At 32.4% G+C, this 19,075-nt stretch overlaps 2 protein-coding genes across 3 annotated transcripts; both read left to right on the top strand.

Annotated features, from left to right (window-relative positions):
- The first annotated feature begins 5,920 nt into the window (after positions 1-5,920).
- Positions 5,921-6,667, top strand: LOC120130982 (zinc finger protein 6-like). Its single transcript, XM_039148113.1, has one exon. The coding sequence runs from the start codon at positions 6,029-6,031 to the stop codon at positions 6,626-6,628; it is 600 nt and encodes a 199-aa protein (XP_039004044.1). The 5' UTR covers positions 5,921-6,028; the 3' UTR covers positions 6,629-6,667.
- Positions 6,668-16,001: 9,334 nt separating this feature from the next.
- Positions 16,002-18,661, top strand: LOC120130460. 2 transcript variants are annotated; one of them, XM_039147691.1, is made up of 8 exons: positions 16,002-16,189; positions 16,349-16,527; positions 16,711-16,797; positions 16,891-17,151; positions 17,317-17,481; positions 17,574-17,627; positions 17,713-17,859; positions 18,069-18,661. In XM_039147691.1, the coding sequence occupies exons 2-8, from the start codon at positions 16,351-16,353 to the stop codon at positions 18,444-18,446; spliced, it is 1,269 nt and encodes a 422-aa protein (XP_039003622.1). In that variant the 5' UTR covers positions 16,002-16,189; positions 16,349-16,350; the 3' UTR covers positions 18,447-18,661. The 2 variants fall into 2 exon arrangements, with proteins under 2 accessions (XP_039003622.1, XP_039003621.1); XM_039147690.1 differs by lacking the exon at positions 16,002-16,189 and having other exon boundaries at positions 16,196-16,527.
- Positions 18,662-19,075: the final 414 nt, after the last annotated feature.

Raw genomic sequence — 19,075 nt, 5'->3', positions numbered from 1 at the left:
AATGTATGCTTTTATAGATGAACAAGAGTTAAATGCATTTTTGGTCCCTAATGTTTTAAGGAGGTTTTGTTTTGACCCCTTTCGAGTTGTCTGTCCAACTCAGTTGGTAGAGCACAAGGCTCTTAACCTTGTGGTCGTGGGATCAAGTCCTACGGTGAACAATTCATAATTCGGAGGTCTCCCACGGAAGCTGCTCTCTACCTGGCGTTGGGGACAGCCTACTATCCTACCTCCCCTTACCCCATTACATATGGGAGTAAGGGTCAACTAATTTTTGTTTTGACCCCTTTCCTCTCATTTAAGTGAGACAAGTAAATCATGTTTATGAAACTAAAAAATAAATCCATATGATAGATTTGGCAGTAAAATGAAGAGACAGCCCCATGGGTAGAAAGTGAAGCAATTAGGATAAATGAAAATTCCAAGCTTTTCCATCTCTTGGAAGGTAAAACATGAGGCATCTGCCTAGCATCTCTAGGCGATATGCACAAATTTATGAGAAGATCAAATTTAGGTCTCTATATTTCATTTCTAAGTACGAACAGTATAAGCCTAAATAGCACGGTTAAAAAAGAAATCATATTTTACAAAGTACATGCAAAATGATAAATCAACATCTCTACTACCTTCATATGCTTGAAAGATAAAAGGGAAATCTAATATAGTTAGTACCATGAGTATAAATACGAGAAAAGATAATAAAGGTTAAGAGCATTTCTCATGTGTACTCAATAGGGATGAGCATGGGTGGGTTCTAATTTAAGAAAAATCATACCTAATCTAACTCTAAACCTTAAATCCGACTAGAATGCTAACAGGTTGGAGAGAGTAGGCCTGGGTCGGACGAGTTGCACCGGAATTTCTGGTACTGCTGACTCAGGCATATTTGCACTTGGTAGTTGGTATTGTTTGTGTTTAATTTGGATTGTGTCTGGTTTGGATTTAATCCGGGTTTAGTTTAGGGTTAGAATTAGGATTGGGTTTGGGTTTTATTTGATTTCGTTTATGGGCCCGAATGAAATTTAATGTTTACGATGTTCATGTCAAAATTCTCAGTGTAGCTTTCAGGCCTGTTAATGATTTTAATGAGATTGCAAACCATTGCATTGAGTGTGTATCAATATATGTTCATTTGCACAACACCAAGTTGAGAGTAAGAGTTGATGCACTGGTTTACAAAATGACATTCCAGGTCATTTGAACGTAGATGTCCATGTTTTTATTGTTAGGAACTACTTAGGTGGCGTTTAGTTCGCTGGAATGTTTCTAAGGGAATTAAAATCTGTGAAGGAATTGAAATATGAATATGAAACCTGTTTGGTTGGTAGGAAATTGAATTGGAACCCAATTCCATATTTTGTTTGGTTCGCAGACATGTCAGATGAATTTGATTTTAGTAATATAAAATGACAGAATTGCACTTCTTATTTTTTTTGCTTAATTTTAGTTTTTTTATAACTTACATGTAGCAATATATTATAAAAATTTTAAAAATATTAAATTTTCATTTTATTGATTGATTATTCATTTCAATAAATTATAAAAATCATAATAATAAACATCATAAGTTAAAATCATCCCAATTAGGGATGGTCATTGGTCGGGTTAGGTCGGGTTTTTGGTTCACCCGACCTAACCCGAGAACAAAGGAACCTCCACCCGAGACCCGACCCGACCCGAATATATGAATTAAAAACCCGACCCGAAATAATAAAAAAATATATTTTTATTCAATAAAAACAATGACTTAATTGAAAAAAATTATATATAGAGGGGTATTATTATAATTATTTCTAAATATATAAGGTAAAAAAAAAATTCGGGTCGGGTATTTTTCACCCTAAACCCGAACTTGACCCGAATATCACACTTAAAAAAATCCGACCCGACCCGTCTTGAACCCGATCCGAATATCAAGCTTAAAAAAACATGACCCGACCCGAACCCAATTTTTTTTAAAATCTTACCCGATCCCGAATTTTTAAAAAAAAAAAATCCGACCCGAATACCAAAAGATTGATGAGGGTAGTATGGTCAAATTTCACATTCCCTCCTCCAATGGATTTCAATTCCATCATGTTATGGATGTAATTTACTTTCCCTCACTTGATAGAATTGGATTCCAATTCCCCCTTTGAAAACTTGAACCAAACATGAGAAAGTGGTGGAATTGGATTTCAATTCCCTCTAATTCCAAGGGATTCCAGCGAACCAAACGCCACCTTACAGATCAATAACAGATCCACGGTGACTGGTGTTAGTTTAAAGGACGAATGTATGATTTTATATAAGAGGTAAATTTATAAAATTTTAAAGACTAAAAACAAATTATCAATGAAAAATATAAACTTATAATTGTTGTATCGGCCAACATGCATGTGAGTTTCGTAAAATATCCACTAACATGAAGGGTCTTATAAGTCACTGATGAATTGACAAGCAAACAAACTTGACAGTGAAGAATAAAATGAAAACACAGTTCTGGCAGGAAAAGAAATACTTCTATTTTATAAGTTATTAACTGTCTTTAGAATAAGCAATCTTCTAGAATTATTGCTGACAAGTTCAAAGATGGATGTTTAGAAAATGTAGCAAGATGAGAGTCTAAGAGTCCTTACCAATCATGGTGAGATTCTTAAGCGTGTAAAATTTCTCAACAAGTTTTTCTTTTTCACTGTTTTCTTTTTGGTTAGAAGTTGGGTTGTGTTTGACTATTTGCAGTTTGGGTGATTTACTTTGAAAAGTATTGTGAGGCTAAAGTACTTGCACTCTCTTTTTTCCTTATTTTAATCTTTGGAGTGATGTTTGGTTTGTGTGCTGGACAAGCATTGTTAGGTTAGGGTCTGATGTCGTGCCTGGAGAGCTAAATGTGTCGTATGATAAAATCAGGTCTGTCTCTTTCACTGATTGCTCATTGATTCACTGTCACCATATGCAGTAACCAAACCCTGGTTTCTTTTTGGGTTCCACAGGAGATGTTTGGGTTTCCTTGTATCTGACTCTGCGGGTCTCGTTCACACGACCACTGATGATCATTACAGATTTACAGATACCCGAGGAATGTGTTGATGGGATGTACAAACTAGAATGTAACATCCCTTGGACTTTTGCAAACCTTAGCTCATAATCTCTGTTGATAGTTAAAGAAATATTTATTCTCTCTAAAAAGGTCTAAATTTGAACATTAGTATCGACAAAGTTGTTTGAACATTCACTGTCGAATAATTTATAATTATAAAATAAATATTACTTTATAATCACTTCACTATAATGAAAAAGTTTAAGTTCAATGTTCTAAATGTTGGTGTTGTTAAAATAAATTATATTTTTGATAGGATCGAGTTATTCATTTTTCGAACAACTTCCCAGTAGGTCACCTATTCTTGGATTACTCTGGTTTAAGCACGCTTAACTACAGAATTCTAAAGTGAATGATCACCATTTATTCTTAAAACCAATTAGTAATAAGTAAGTGGACTATTTTAACCTCTTATCTTTGTAACGGGTGATCACTGGTTTCCCCCAAGCTAAGGTAGATTCTTGTGGGGCACCCCCACAGTTCACTACGGCATTGCAGAGCCCCACATCTATAGCGGGCTGAGGGCTGGCCTAGGGGCTTCGCAAAGCACACGTGAGCCTCGGCAGGTTGGGCCGTCAAGCACCTGATATCGCACCCATACACTATCGAATCCCTAAGGGTAATCGCTGGACCCCATAACCCAACAGTTTTTAATGTTGTCTTTATAATAAAACTTTTAATATTCAATTTAAATTAATAGATTAAATATAAGAAATCATAAAAAAATAATTTCTAACTGCTTTATTTTGATTTCTTATGATTTTCAATCGGTTTTTAATAATTTATTTTATATTGTTTACCGAATTGGTGTTAATTCCCATGAAATAAGAAAGAGTTTAAATTTGCTAATAAAAATATTATATTTCTGATATTAGATATGATCATAAATAGTGTGAATTCAAATATTTATAAATACCTAGTATATTTTTATATTTATTATATCATATAAATTTTTTATATAATTGTTATGTGATTTATTAAACAATTAATCTAAATTAGATATTACAGAAGCTCATAATAGAGTGATTATTTTTAATCAATTTTCTTCATTTATGATGCGAGGATTCATACCTCTAAACTTAAACGATCTAATATCTTATAAGGAACGGAGTCATGATCAAATATTGGGAGGGGCAATATATATAATTTCAAAATAATAAAGATTCATTATGTATTTAATTTAAAATTTTGGGGAGATAAAATGTCCAATTTTATTTAAATTTAAACTGATAAATATCTAAATTGATATTAAACTAAAATTTTTGGAGGAACCAAAAGCCCCCTTTAAATCTTTTTTTAATTAGTCATTGGTATCCGATCTATTGACCGACTAATCCAGATCGGGTACTACAGAGGCGAGGGTGACCCTCTCAACTTAATTTGCTCAATTCACAAACGCCAAAATTCGAACCACTGACTTTTCTTAAGGGACCTAGTACCTCATCTTACTAGACTAACTGGTTGTTGGTCCCTTTTAATATTATTAAACTAATATAAGTAATATCTGAATTTAAAGTAATGAAAATAAAGTTGAGTGTCATAGGATGAATCCAAAGAGACAATGAATGTTGAGTGAGAATTCGGTGGACTTGATCTATAAACAGAAGTAAACATACTTTGTTGATGGCATTTAGATGTGGCCATGACTTTTTAGTACATTTCTTAATGAAGTGGAGTTTTCGTAAAATGCTTTCCGTCGTCATGGCAGGCAACATCAACCAACTTGAAACAATGTAAATTTCTTTCACAATTAATGAAAGAAGAACTTAATGTATGTGAATCCAGTGCAAGTAGGGCAATATGACATTTTATATGAAATGAAAATTGAATTTTAATAATGTTTCATCAATTTAATTTATCCACGAAACATAAATCTATATACACAAATAAACATCGTAAAATTAAGACGGTGAAGCTGAGAGACGTAGAATAATTAATGGTAGTGATGATTTAAAGTGATTGAAATTAACCAATAATCAGTTGGTCTAGTGGGATGAGACACTAGGTCCTTTAAGTAAAGTCAGGGATTCGAATAGAGCAAAATGAGTTGGAAGGGTTGCTCTCGACTCTGTAGTACCCGATCTAAATTAATTGATTAATAGATCGGATACCAATGATTAATTAAAAAAAATTGGTTGAATGTAAGGTGGCTATGAATAATGGAGAGAGAGATGTCCATAAATTGAGGTGATTAGTAAGATTCGTGAAGATCTTGCCTTGATTAAAAAGGCCCATTGATTTCTACGTCAATCACGCTAACATGTTGTGATTATAATCCAACACTCTGCGTCACCATGGCCCATGCCTCTGCCGCCACTATACTTCCTTTTGGTAGGGTAAATCTTACTATTAAAATAAGATTATGTAAATATATATATATCATAGCTTAATATCTCAACTAGTTTTTTTAATTAATATCTCTTGTCATTTCAGACCTAACACATTTGAAGTATGTGTAATCTCGATTATTATGTGAGACCGAGTAATCAAACTTGAAGAACATAGTGATTACACGTGCATAATAGAGTTTTTCACGTGAGAGGTGAAATTTATTCTTTTTTTTAATTGAATTAATTATAAGGTTGTACGTGTTTATATTTTTTAAATAACACACATAAAAGTATAAATATAATTATTTGATTTTAAACTTTTTAAAGAAAATAATATTTTCTTTTACTAATAAACCACTTAATAGATTCGAGAGGAGAAATAACCAATGATAAATCCACGTATTCTCGAGAGTAAATATATATCTACCATAGTTGTCTAGAAAATTTTCTCGTGGGGCATTTTTCATGGACATAGCTTTGCTTTAGCTATTTCTTGAGGATTATTTTCACAACCAACCCTCCCTTTTTCTTGCCCATCATCACTCCTTCTTAAGTAAACTTCTCTTATATAATTTTAGCTCATGAAACCCACTTTCCAACTACTTACTTTTTTTTGGTTATGGCTGATCTTGATTTCCACCCGAAACCCTTGAAGCTCTTCGGCTTCAACATCGTCGAAAGCACCGCGGCCGATGATTCGACCAAACCTCTGGAAGGATCGGCTGAACTCGAAACGGATGGCCGTAAATACGAGTGCCAGTACTGTTTCCGGGAGTTTTCTAACTCTCAAGCCCTAGGAGGTCACCAAAATGCTCACAAGAGGGAAAGGCAGCTACTAAAGCGTGCTCAAATGCAAGCCGCTACTCGGAATTCCATGATATCGGCTTTTACACCCCCGCCACACATCTTCACCGCGGCCATGGTACCAGCAGCTGCTGCACCGCCGCAGTATCATTCGTCATTTTACATGTCACATGGAGAAGGAGGAGCCCCGTTGCGTTTGCTGCATGGCGGTACGTACCTTTGTGGGCCAGCTTCTGCGCAAGGACCGCGTTTATATAGGGGAGAAGGAAGGGATAGCATAGCAGCTGCGTTTTCCGGTGACGTCCGGGATTATACAGGAGTTTTTCCGGTGGACAGGCGGTTCGGAGAAGATGATGTTGGGCCTAATGGATTAGGTATTGATTTACAACTTAGTCTTGGATCGTCTGTGCCATAATGGACTTCATCAAGCATAAGTTTTGTGAATTGATGTTGTTGGGGGTTGAAAAATGTAAATATTATCTTCCTGAGTGAGGGAATTATGTATATCGATTTTCTGTTAATTTTCCTTCTATTTTGAAAGATTACATAACTCTCTTCACCGGCGGAGTAGGTTTTCTAACTTACAATGTCGGGAAATTTATTATCCAACTACAGACAAGGACCAACATAAAATTTTACATTAAGAATGAATTAATAAAACTTTAAAAATAAATATATTAATAAAATTTTAAAGAATAAAAATAATTTTTAATAAAAATATAAAAAAATATTTAAAATATATAATAATTTAAAAGTTTTAAAGAATGATCATGTTTACTCGTCTTTGGTCCATCCTAATTCAAAGAGAAATAATATTTTTTTTCAATTTTACTTGTATTTAAAATAAAAAAGTCAAACTTTCTAGCCCAGAGTATTCAGGGTCCTCAATATATTTTTAGTATAAAAAACTTAAATAATTTAAATATAATTAATAATAGTTAAATGTGGTAAACAATCACAGACATGTACAAATATAATGATAGAATAAAATCTATATAAATGATGGATATGCAAAATTTTATACAAATGAGTCTCATGAATATAATAATCACTTGAACAAATAGTTTTTTTTTTAAAAACCACTAATTTTATTAGAAAAAAATAAAATATCCAAAACTATAAAGAATGTTTACAACTATAAGCAAACGTAAACGAATCATATAACTAGTACATTTTCATATAATCATTAAAACAAAAACTAGTAACTTAAGATCACACAATGATCATACAAGCACGAATCAAGTGACCTTGGTGATAAATAAATTATTGTTCTTTGAGGTCCAGCTTTGAGCTTTATGAATGTCATGGGTGTGAGCGTTCAATGTCAAATGGTTGAGAGTTATCTTTGAACATATTCTACCTTATACTTATCCATATTAATAAAAAACCATACAATGAGAAAAATTAAAAATCTAACAAAAAAAAACTTGAACAGAAGATAGACACAAAAAAATCTGATCTCATCGGCAAACGAACCACAAAAGGAGACTAAGCTACTAAAAGGCCACCGACAAACCGCAAATCAGGATCGAACGAAGTGAAAAACTATTCGGGAGCATAAATCACGTACCCAAATCCAATCTGATGGTCCAAAGTGAGGAAGATCATCATGATAACAAATAAACGTCGTCTTAATCACTCACGACGATGTTAAATTCAACCCTGAGAAAAAATATAAACTAAAATAACATACAAATGATCGAAAACGTGTCATAAAGACAAAAAAAAATCGTGCCATAGAGGTAAAATTATTAAAAACTAAAAAAAGAAAAGAAAAATGATGATATGATATAAGAAATCAAAGAAAAAATTAAAAATATCAACGATGACAACCAACACAAAGGCAGATAACCCCATATATCAACCAAGAACGAAGAAAGAGATAAATTACTTTAAAATTTTTAAGGGAAAAACGATTAAGATTTTTTCACTTGACACAATAATAAATTTAGTTTTGAAGTGTGTTTTTATAATTTGATTTTTATATTTTTGTGTTAACTTTTACTCTTAATAAGAAAAATTTAAAATTGAAAATCAATATTTTAAAGGTTTGATATATTTTTTGGTACCTAAATTATACCTCAAAAAATGATTTGGTGTCTAAAGAATTTTTTGCTAACAAAAGGTGTCTAACGTTTTATCCGTTACACTTTTAAGTGTCCACAGTTTTCTTAGTTACACTTTTAGGTGCCAACCGTTACATTTTTTAATTTTTAATAATAAAAACATTATTTAGAAAAAAAAATTAAAAAAATCACCCTAGCGTTGTCTCTCTCTCTCCCCCCCCCCATCTTTCCATTGTCGACGGGAAGGGTCGCCACCGGTCGAATTTTGTTCATAGCAGGATGAAGAAATCAATGACGCTGGCGACCGTGAAACACGAACGGCTATAACCGTCAAAATCGTAAGAAAACAACAACGAAAAATCTAGAAATTCGACAATCATTTGCAGCGTTTTTCATGAGGATTGGTGCAGTTTTACGGTGGGTGGATACTAGTTTTGGTTGTGGCGGTAAGACGTTTTGATAATGTCTACGGTGGGTGGATACTAGTTTTGGTTGTGGCGGCAAGACATTTTGATAATGTCAACGGTGACGGCCATGGACCGACGATAGTTGATCGACAACGGAAGATGTAAAATTTGAGTTTTTTTCTTTAAAATTAGAATATTACGTTTTTTAAAAATAATTTTAGAAATTTTATATGCATGATAAGTGTCAGATAACGATCATTACAGTTCAAATACCTAAAAATATAACGTTAGAAATATTAGACATCTATTGATAGTAAAAGATTATTTAAACACCAAATCGTTTTTGAGATATAATTTAAACACTAAAAAGTGTATTAAATTTATTTTACAACGAGTTAAATTTAACTATGAGTATTTAAAAAAAAATTCTGAATTTTTGGTTTTTAAATAAAAAAGTCGATTGAAATGTTAAATTTAACCGTATTAACATGACATCCTATTATAACCCACGTGTGCTTTATATCAATTTTTTAATTTTATTTATATTTATATTATTTATGAATGTAATAAAAAATAATTTTTTAATTAAGTATAAAATACTACATTTTAAAAATAATTGCTAGTGTAACAACATAAATATTTTTTTATTTGCGTGAAATACACCTAAATAATGTTGTCGGGAAAAAATAAATATAAAGGACAAATACAGAAATTAGGCTTAAATGAAAAATTAGCCCTTAAACTATGCTATTTTTTGTTTTAAGTACTTAAACTAATTTTTGATCAAACGAGGTACCTCTCATTATTTTAGACCCATCTGTTAGTCCCTTTAAAATAATCATTTAACCAGTGATATGTTGACAAACATATTTAATATTTTAACCAAAATATTTATCTTAGATTCTAAAAATAATTGAATTTTAATTAAAATAATATAAACTAAAACTAATCGCACGTCTTCTTCAGTTGGAAAACAACCTCCCCAATCTGAAACTAATCTCTCATTCAAAATTCATCAAAAAATAATAATCTCTCATTCAAAACCTTAAATCTTTATTCCAATTTTTGCTCCTCAATTACATTTTAACACAGAAGGAAAAAGATTCTAAGAAGATAAACGAATAAGGTAATACTCAGCTTTTGGTGTATTTTTGGTTTAATCGATTGAGTATTTTTTTGTGTAAACGGGGCTTAGCCGATTGAGTACTTTTGGTGTTGATTGTTGACTAGTTAATTTGATTGGGGTTTGGGTATGAAATTAAAAAAAAATTATATCAACGGTTGAATTTTAAATTGTTTAGCGTAAAATATGTTTGTTTTGTGCATTTCAAGCTATAAAGATTTAGAGTTAGAGCATGATGTAGGGATCCTGCACAAGTTCTAAATATTGGTTTGGGAGTTAATAGTGTTGGTGGGTTGAATGTTGATGCTGGTAGTGGTAATGAATCTCAGAGAGTAAATTCTAAGAGGTCAAGGAGGGCAGATGAGGATTTAGCTAATAGTGACTTTAATAGTAGTGACTCAGAAAGTTCAACGGATGAAAGGTCGGTATCTGATGATGATGAGGAGGAGATAATTACACTTAGGGATCAAGAAAAAAAAAGTTAAACATAGAAGAAAAAGTAGAGCTGTAGGAGATGAAGACTTGGAACCATATCCAGAAATTAACAACCTTTTTACAGTTATAAATGAAGGTGTTGTAGACGGTGAGAGAGATGGGGAGGAAACCGATTGCTTAGAAAGTGAAGATGCTGGTAGTTATGAGAGTGATTATGATGCTGAGATTTTGCCAAAGAAAAGTAACAAGGAGATGCTGGTAGTTGAATCAAGATGATTTTCAAACTTCAGAGTTCATCTGTTCTCACAATCTTCTTCAACTCGGTATTTTCAATACGAATTTCTCAATTTTCATATAATAATATTTGAGGTTGAGCTTTCAATTCATCAACTACGTCTTCATGCCCTTCATCCTTTTCAATACACCGAAAGAAACTACGACCATTCTACATCAAATACAAATCAAGTACGTAAAAATCATGTTCGGATTTAGTAAATACCATAACTAAAATTTCAATTCAAATAATAACTGAAATAATAAATAAACACCTCTTACTTCAAACAACCATAGATTTTCTTTCTTTCCCAAGGATTATTCGAACTACAAATCGGTGCCTTCAATATGCAATTACAATAAACAATCCTTGAAGTGATATGAGACAATGATTTTGAACTTTCACCAGTCTAACATTCTTTAACTTTTATGCGATAATGAAAATTTTAACCTCAACGTCAGTATAACTTTAAAAAAAAAAACATAACATATTTTTTGGAGTGAAATAGCAAAAATATCACAAATATACTGATTTTTATTCTTATATATAATGTCCAAGACATGATAAAATCATATATACAAGTTTGTTCATTGCTGAGAATTTTTATAAAAATAAAAGTTGAAAATATTGTTACTAATCTGTAAAAATACTACTTTTTTGGCTTTATCTTTTTGAAATCTTCTTACTTCTGCATTGAAATTTATTTGAAGAGGGAAAATGGAGGAGGGATTTAAGGTTTTGGATGTGTGGTGAGTTTCAGGTAGGAGAGGCTTTCCCTAAAGAGGGTTGTTTTTATTTTATATTATTTTAATTAAAATTTAATTATTTTTAAATTTAAATAAGTATTTTATTTAAAATATTACATATGTGTCAACATATTATAAGTTAAAAGATATATTTAAACGAGACTAATAAATGGGTTTAAAATAATGACAGAAGAATAGTTTAGGTACCTGGTTTGATCAAAAATTAATTTAGGCATTTGAAACAAAAAAGCAACATAGTTTGAGGCTGGTTTTTCATTTAAGCCTAGAAATCAACAACCCTTTCCTTGAAATTGTAATAGGCCCTTAAAAGGTTTTTAGTTTGGATGAGTCATTTTTCAAGATTTTGGGGATCAAGTTTGGGTAAAATTGGGGCCCGAGAAAAGATACGCTCACGAGTAGTTTCTTCCTAAAGATCACTCCCCCTTTACTTCTTCATCTTCACACTCTTCACTAAACTCAAGCTCCTTAATCTTTTTCACAATCATATAAACCCTTTATTGACATGGACATTGGGAAGCATTCATAAGCACAAATTTCAGTACTCTTCGATTCATTCTTCTCTTACGGAAATATGACAACATGTAGACCTATTTCATCTTTTCTGGAAAATATCTCAAACACCAATTCATCATTAAAAAAAAGAAGTAGAAAAAAAGATGGACATGCATTATGTATATGAAGAGTTTAACCAAGTAAACCGGTAGGAGGAGCCAGCGTTATAAGAGGGTTTAATAAAAATATTTTTGAGGGTCAGCAAACATATATTAAGAACATCAAATTATTGTATATGAGTGAGCAAAAATAAAATCTTAAGATAAACACAATCAATAATACTGATAACTAATAGAAAAAAATGGAGTTTAGAGAGAAAAATCCAGACGTTAGCATATAAATTGGGCACTGGATTTAGTTATGGGGTGTGAAGTGATCAAAGTGGAGACAGGACATCATGGAAGCATATGCAGCGGCACATCACATGCATGACGCATTTGTATTATATATATATATATATATAATGGGTAAAGCTTGGAGCTGGGGATTCACGTCGGTCAAGCCATCAGAAAGCAATGCTTCGATGATACGAAGACAGCACAGGCGCCTAACAAGGCCAACCACGAACTTGCCAAGTGTTGTTTTGGATAATATGCACTTACCCTCCAATTTCTCTTATTATTCATTTCAAATAATCATTATTAAAATCATTTGATAATTTAATAATTAAATATTAACTCCCATTTTCTTATTACTTATATTTGATTTCTTGAAATTTCCTTCTCATAAGACATGGAAATTAAGAAGGCGAATAAAAACGTTAGAAGAGACACCATAATCAACGGCGGCGGTTACCAGCAGTGCATGCATAATGCGAATGCATGGGTGGGGGCTTAGGGTTGTTGATTGTGTACTTTTATGAGCTGTTTCTCGAGGTTCAAAATAAGTCGGGTCCTGCTCTCAAGCTGAAGCCAATCACATTTAGTTTTCGATTCAATAAATGGTGGCGGCCACTCTGACCACACTTCTACGTACCCGCCTTGTCCCCTCTCCATAATATATTTTACATTCTTTCTATATATATATATATACACACACACACTTAGTACATTCATAGAGATTTTCTTTTTCAAAAGCTAAATCCAACTTTTAAGTGTTGGTTATGTGATAAATTTAAGAAGTATATTGAACACTCGTCACCGTTTTAATATCGTTTGTGGAAAAACATCTCAATGTCTTAAAAAAGAATTAATAATTAATTTCAATCTCCTTTAACATAAATTTTAATTTTGATTCATTTAAAAATTTATAATTTTATCTCGACTACGCATTATACAAATTACTAAATCTGTATTAGTGATTAATTAATATTGACATATCTTGATCCAAGGTTTGAATTCTACTCCCTTCTCAGATTATAAAATATATATATTAAGCTGTAAAAGTTAAAAATGATGGAATAAACTTATCCATCATGGGGGTTAAAAAAAACAAAAATAAAACAATTCGACCACATATATATATATATATATATATATATATATATATATATATATATATATTACATTTCAGAAGAAGATTACGGCGGAGGGAAAACCGATTATGAGTAAAATATGGAAGGATGAAAAGGTTAAAACTAAGGCAAATACCTAGATCTCAAACTCAACTGGATAGCATAAGTTATAGAAAATAATATGTGTCGGTGTCGGTCTATATTCCAAAGTCGACAAGAAAGGAATGTAAGATTACCAGTGGGAATATAAGATTATCAGATAATATGATTACTGAGAATGTTGTATTTTGTGTTTGGTTGACTTAGCAGGAATGTAAGATTACTTTGGTTAAATGAATAAAAGATTATTAGAATGTATATTTGACCAAATTATCCTTAATATATATTTGTTTTTTTAACAAGTTGGAAAATATTTATATATTTTCTTTAAAAAATTAAATTCATAAAATTTATATAATTTTTTTACAAAATTAAAAATATAAAAAGGCTTAATGAAAGGGTAAAATTTTATTTTAATCCCTGAACTTCATATAAAATTTTAATCAGACTTTTTTTGTAAATCTAAAATAGTTTAAGGATAAATTTATAATTTAACATTTGTAGAATTTTTATTATTCAATGACAGAAGAATGATATTTTTGAAAAAAAAATTAAGGGTATTTTAGTTCAAAACTCCGGTAATCCAACAACACCTAAGGGGGTGTTTGGTTCAAGGATTGTGGGATGTTTGGTTGGCCGGGAATCTCATTCCCGGTAATGTTTTATTACCAATAGAAGAATTTTTAGGGTATATTACCGGGAATGTCATTACATCCATTCTCTTAGGTATTGTAACATTACCGGCGTTTTGGACTAAAATGCCCTTAAATTTTTATTTTTTTTCAAAAAATATCCTTTTTCTGTCATTGAATAACAAAAATTCTACGAAAGTTAAATTATAAATTTATCCTTAAATTATTTTAGATTTATAAAAAAAATTTATAATTAAAATTTTATATGAAGTTCAGGGGTTAATTTTTTTTTACCCTTTCATTAAACCTTTTTTTTATATTTTTAATTTTGTAAAAAAATTATATAAATATTATGAATTTAATTTTTTAAAGAAAATATATAAATATTTTACAATTTGTAATATTATACAAAATATATAATAAGGACAATTTGGTCAAATATACATTCCAATAATCTTTTATTCCTTTAACCAAACATGATAATCTTACATTCCTGCTAAACCAACCAAACACAAAATACAATATTCCCAGTAATCCTATTCCCTGGTAATCTTTTATTCCCACTGATAATCTTACATTCCGTGAACCAAACGTACCCTAAGAAAAGTAAGGTAATGACATTCCCAGTAATCTTACATTATCGAAAATGAAATTCTCGTACTAACTAAACAAGAGAATATAGATTTTATTTAAATGAGAATCACATTCTCCATCCAAACTTCCCGAATGTTTACGTCTAATATCCTCAAAATGTATAATGTCTGAAAATAAAGAAAGAAAAATCGTGAATCTGTGACTATGACTATGACTATGAGGTTGAATCTGAACAGGAAATGATGAAGAACCAGAAAAGGCACGAGGTTAGTGGCACGACCACAATGGCTCCACTCCACTCTGTTGATTTATAATTGAAGTGCGGCTGTAGCTGTACTTGTTTACTGTCACTCTTTTGTCTTTGTAAATCATGCATTTTTCTTTATTTATTGGCTACACCAATGTTGGACTAGACCTAACTAAATAGGGTAGGCTGCGCTCACGGACCCCTTTCGGACAAGCTGGTTCTTATTCTTGTAATAAAAATCAATATTTTTCATTTAAAATTGATTATAAAATATATAAACAATAATTAACTTTGACAAGGAATTTCAAAATGCACATTATTAAAAAAAATTAAAATATTTAGAGGTTGAAACTAAAATTTTTAGATTATTTGAAAATTTTAATCTAATTTAAGTCATGTTCGTAGCTTATTAAGCTAACCAAGATGATATTTGTGAGCATGCTTCTGGAGAATTCAATGGGCAATAATGCATATATCGTAAAGAGTATATATTATATATATAGAATACTAAAAAAGGGCCATAACTTTTATAATATGTTTTGTCATTATTGCTATGGTTATTTGGGAAAAATAGTAGGGTTGTTGATAAAAAAAACAGTGAAGGGGGGAATGTGTAGATTCACGTGAATTAGTGGACAAAAAATGGTGTCCCTTTGCTACAAAAAAGTTAGTCTGGTTTCCCAAATCAGTGCAAATGAAGCCAAACACTTCAAAACTATTCCCAGTGGTAGTGGAGACCAACAAAAAAGATAAATTTAAATGGATCATGTTTATCTCCCTCTTTCTTTCCAACAATCAAATTATTTTTAAAATAATAATAATAATAATAATAATAATAATAATAAGGATAAACTATGTATTTAATCACTCATTTATTCTCGTAATTCTATTTTGATCATCAACTATTTTTTTCTCAAAATTATACCTAATTTTATATTTTGATTCTGTTTTAGTCACCTATTGTTAAAAAAAATTAAACATTGATACCGATGTGTAACCATAAGATAATGACACATTGTCATTGAAAAATTATCACATCAACAATTATGTTTACTTTTTAATTATGGATGGCCAAAACAAAATCACAGGAATAAGTGAGTGACTAAATACATAGTTTACCCAGACAAAAAATAATATCATCTTTCTGTTCATTTTATCCATCTCCGTCTTCTGCTCCATTTCACCACATTTTTGTTTTAGCAAAGACTAGTGGTTGATGGAAAAGTTAGAGAGGCGTCGGCAGTTGGCTTGGCTTCTTCTGGGGAAAAAGTAGCATAGGGGCCTTATTGTTTTTTAAGATTCTTGCGCGTTATAATAACAGTGAAAGGTTGGTGGAGGTTTTTTTTTGCAGAATATCAATGTCAACCTCTTCTCTATCTCAATACCTCTATTTCGTTTTCTCATCCTCCTTGCCTTAACCTCTAGGGCAACTACCTTCAACCCTTGTTTTTCATTTTTATTTTCTTTTATATTTGGGTGTTATTAGCTATGGAGGTGCAGGGCAGAAGGAAGATGTTGAGGTTCTTGGTCATGTTGGTTTTATTTTCCATGGAGATGGCAGTACCCTCAACTGCCAGCAGAAGCAAAAGCAACTTATCTACTCAAAACCATGAGGTTCAAGCCCAATTGAAGCTCTTGAATAAGCCTGCTGTTAAATCTATCAAGGTCGGAATTTGATTTTATGAACAACTCAGAAGCTCCCTTTCGATATCTAATTGAATTCTGTCCAGTTTCTTGTGTTGGTTACTTAAAAGTAGTTAACTGCTAATAAATCGTCGATTTGGACGTAAATTTTGTTATCTAAGATGATTCTCCTTTGTTAATCCACTTCATGTGTGTGTTGAGCAGGGTCCAGATGGAGATATAATTGACTGTATCAAACTTGCCCACCAACCTGCTTTCGCTCATCCATTATTCAAAAACCATAAAATCCAGGTTTATTCCTCTTATTTAACATCCATTGTTTGACGATGTTACTTCCTTCCATCCATGGTCTTCTAAAGGTCGTCTTCTATTTCAAATTTCCAGATGACCCCAAACTTTCACCCGGAACGTGCTTTTGCTGAAAGCAAGGTTTCCTCGAATACGGAACCGGGTTCGTCCCGGAAAATTACCCAGGTGTGGCACTTGAATGGAAGGTGTCCAGAAGGAACTATTCCCATGAGAAGAACTAAAGAAGATGATTTGTTAAGAGCAAGTTCTGTCAAGGCATTTGGGAAAAAGAGGCACAAAACCATCCCTCAACCAAGGTCTGCAGATCCTGACCTCTTCAGTCAGAGTGGTCATCAGGTAGCATACTTTCTCATGGCACAATTCAGGGCTTTAAACAATTGAATTCCCTGTAAAGACCTATATTAATTGATTATTGCATATGATTATAATCATCATGAACATGAAATTGATATATGCTGTACAAATGTTCCTTTTTCATGGGTGGTTGCGGCCTTGATGCAGCATGCAATAGCTTACGTGGATGGGGACAAGTACTATGGAGCTAAGGCAACCATTAACGTTTGGGAACCCAAAATACAGCAGCCTAATGAATTCAGCTTGTCTCAAATCTGGTTATTGGGAGGATCATTTGGTGAAGATCTCAATAGCATTGAAGCAGGCTGGCAGGCACTACCTTCTTACCTAACAACTTCAAATTATTTTCTTTTTGACTCGATATTTAACTCATTGGAATGTCTTTGTGTACAAATTAATAATAGATTAGCCCAGATCTATATGGAGATAACCACACTAGACTCTTCACTTACTGGACTGTAAGACTAAACTCATTCACTACTCCTTTGATGCAGTTCTATTCAAGTGTTGTTTAACTCTGTTTGCTTTATTACTAAACAACAGAGTGATGCATATCAAGCCACTGGTTGCTATAATCTACTTTGCTCGGGCTTCATTCAGATCAACAATGAAATAGCAATGGGTGCAAGCATCTACCCTATTTCTGGTTATCATAGTTCCCAATATGATATAAGCTTACTCGTGTGGAAGGTAAGGATTAAGAAGCTACTCATAAAACAATCCATCGGAAAGCATCATTAAAATACGATTGAGATAAATACTCATAGTCTGTGATCTGTTAATAAAGCATGATGAACATCAAATATGTATATCCATGAGTGTATGAAGTGTCAAGTGTGCATGTGTTTTTATCTCCAAATGATTTTAAAGCAGTGCACAAACGGCTGAAAATGTGGCAGGATCCTAAAGAGGGGAACTGGTGGCTGCAATTCGGTAACAATTACGTGCTGGGTTATTGGCCGGCCTTCCTATTTTCCTACCTATCAGACAGTGCATCCATGATTGAGTGGGGAGGAGAGGTTGTGAACTCAGAATCAGATGGACAGCATACATCCACACAAATGGGGAGTGGCCATTTCCCCAATGAAGGTTTCGGCAAAGCTAGTTACTTCAAGAATATTCAAATTGTTGACGGATCCAACAATCTCAGGGTTCCTAAAGGCCTTGAAACCTTTACCGAGCAATCCAGCTGCTATGATGTAGAAACCGGAAAAGGTGGAAATTGGGGCAGCTACTTTTACTATGGTGGTCCGGGTCGGAACCCTAACTGCCCTTGAATCATTTAAACCATAAGAAAAAAAAGAGGCAACCAAAAACTGTTGCTCATAAGAATATTCATCATGCCAAGTGATGCCCTTCTTCTTCATGTTTAAGTTAGACTAGTAACTCGGTGAATCATGTTGCCACCTCTAGATAGTAGCAGTACAGGTTTATATCACCCTATTTACTCTGCCAAAGATTTGTTGTGAGATAGTGAGGTGTTCCTAGCTGATATTCTTTGTTTGGACATACAATTGTATATTTCGTTTTTCCTTTGTACGTGTTATTAATTCTCTAGTTAAGCAATATAAGCACTTGGCCTAGCTATTCTTAAAAGCCTAGCTATTCTTAAAAGATCATTCTCTATGATTCTACAGAAATGATATCACTTCAACAACTTTCAAATCATTACCTCCGAAGCCTCCCGGGCCATCTAGTCAGCACAATGATTAACTTGACCATTAAATGTAAGAAATCCTACAATCAAAGTCTTTCTCCACGGTACCATTTTAATATCATTCAAAACCATCACACAGAATAATAATAATTATAAAACACAAAGAATAATAATAATTATAAAATCTATTTAGGCTACCAATTTCCTTTGCAACAATACATGAAAGTCAGACGGTTTGCACAGTGTAAC

This window comes from Hibiscus syriacus, unplaced genomic scaffold (assembly GCF_006381635.1).
Source record: "Hibiscus syriacus cultivar Baekdansim isolate YM2019G1 unplaced genomic scaffold, ASM638163v2 tig00110548_pilon, whole genome shotgun sequence".
NCBI lineage: Eukaryota > Viridiplantae > Streptophyta > Magnoliopsida > Malvales > Malvaceae > Hibiscus > Hibiscus syriacus.
The sequence above is the reverse complement of the archived record's forward strand: the minus strand, read 5'-3'. Positions and strand labels throughout refer to the sequence as shown.

Bases quoted from the DNA above. Each gene is read 5' to 3' on its own strand.
- LOC120130982 (XM_039148113.1), top strand. From the start codon at position 6,029: ATGGCTGATCTTGATTTCCACCCGAAACCCTTGAAGCTCTTCGGCTTC.
- LOC120130460 (XM_039147691.1), top strand. From the start codon at position 16,351: ATGGAGGTGCAGGGCAGAAGGAAGATGTTGAGGTTCTTGGTCATGTTG. The intron at 16,798-16,890 runs GTTTATTCCTCT...TCAAATTTCCAG, and splicing joins TCAAAAACCATAAAATCCAG to ATGACCCCAAACTTTCACCC. The intron at 17,860-18,068 runs GTAAGGATTAAG...AAAATGTGGCAG, and splicing joins TAAGCTTACTCGTGTGGAAG to GATCCTAAAGAGGGGAACTG.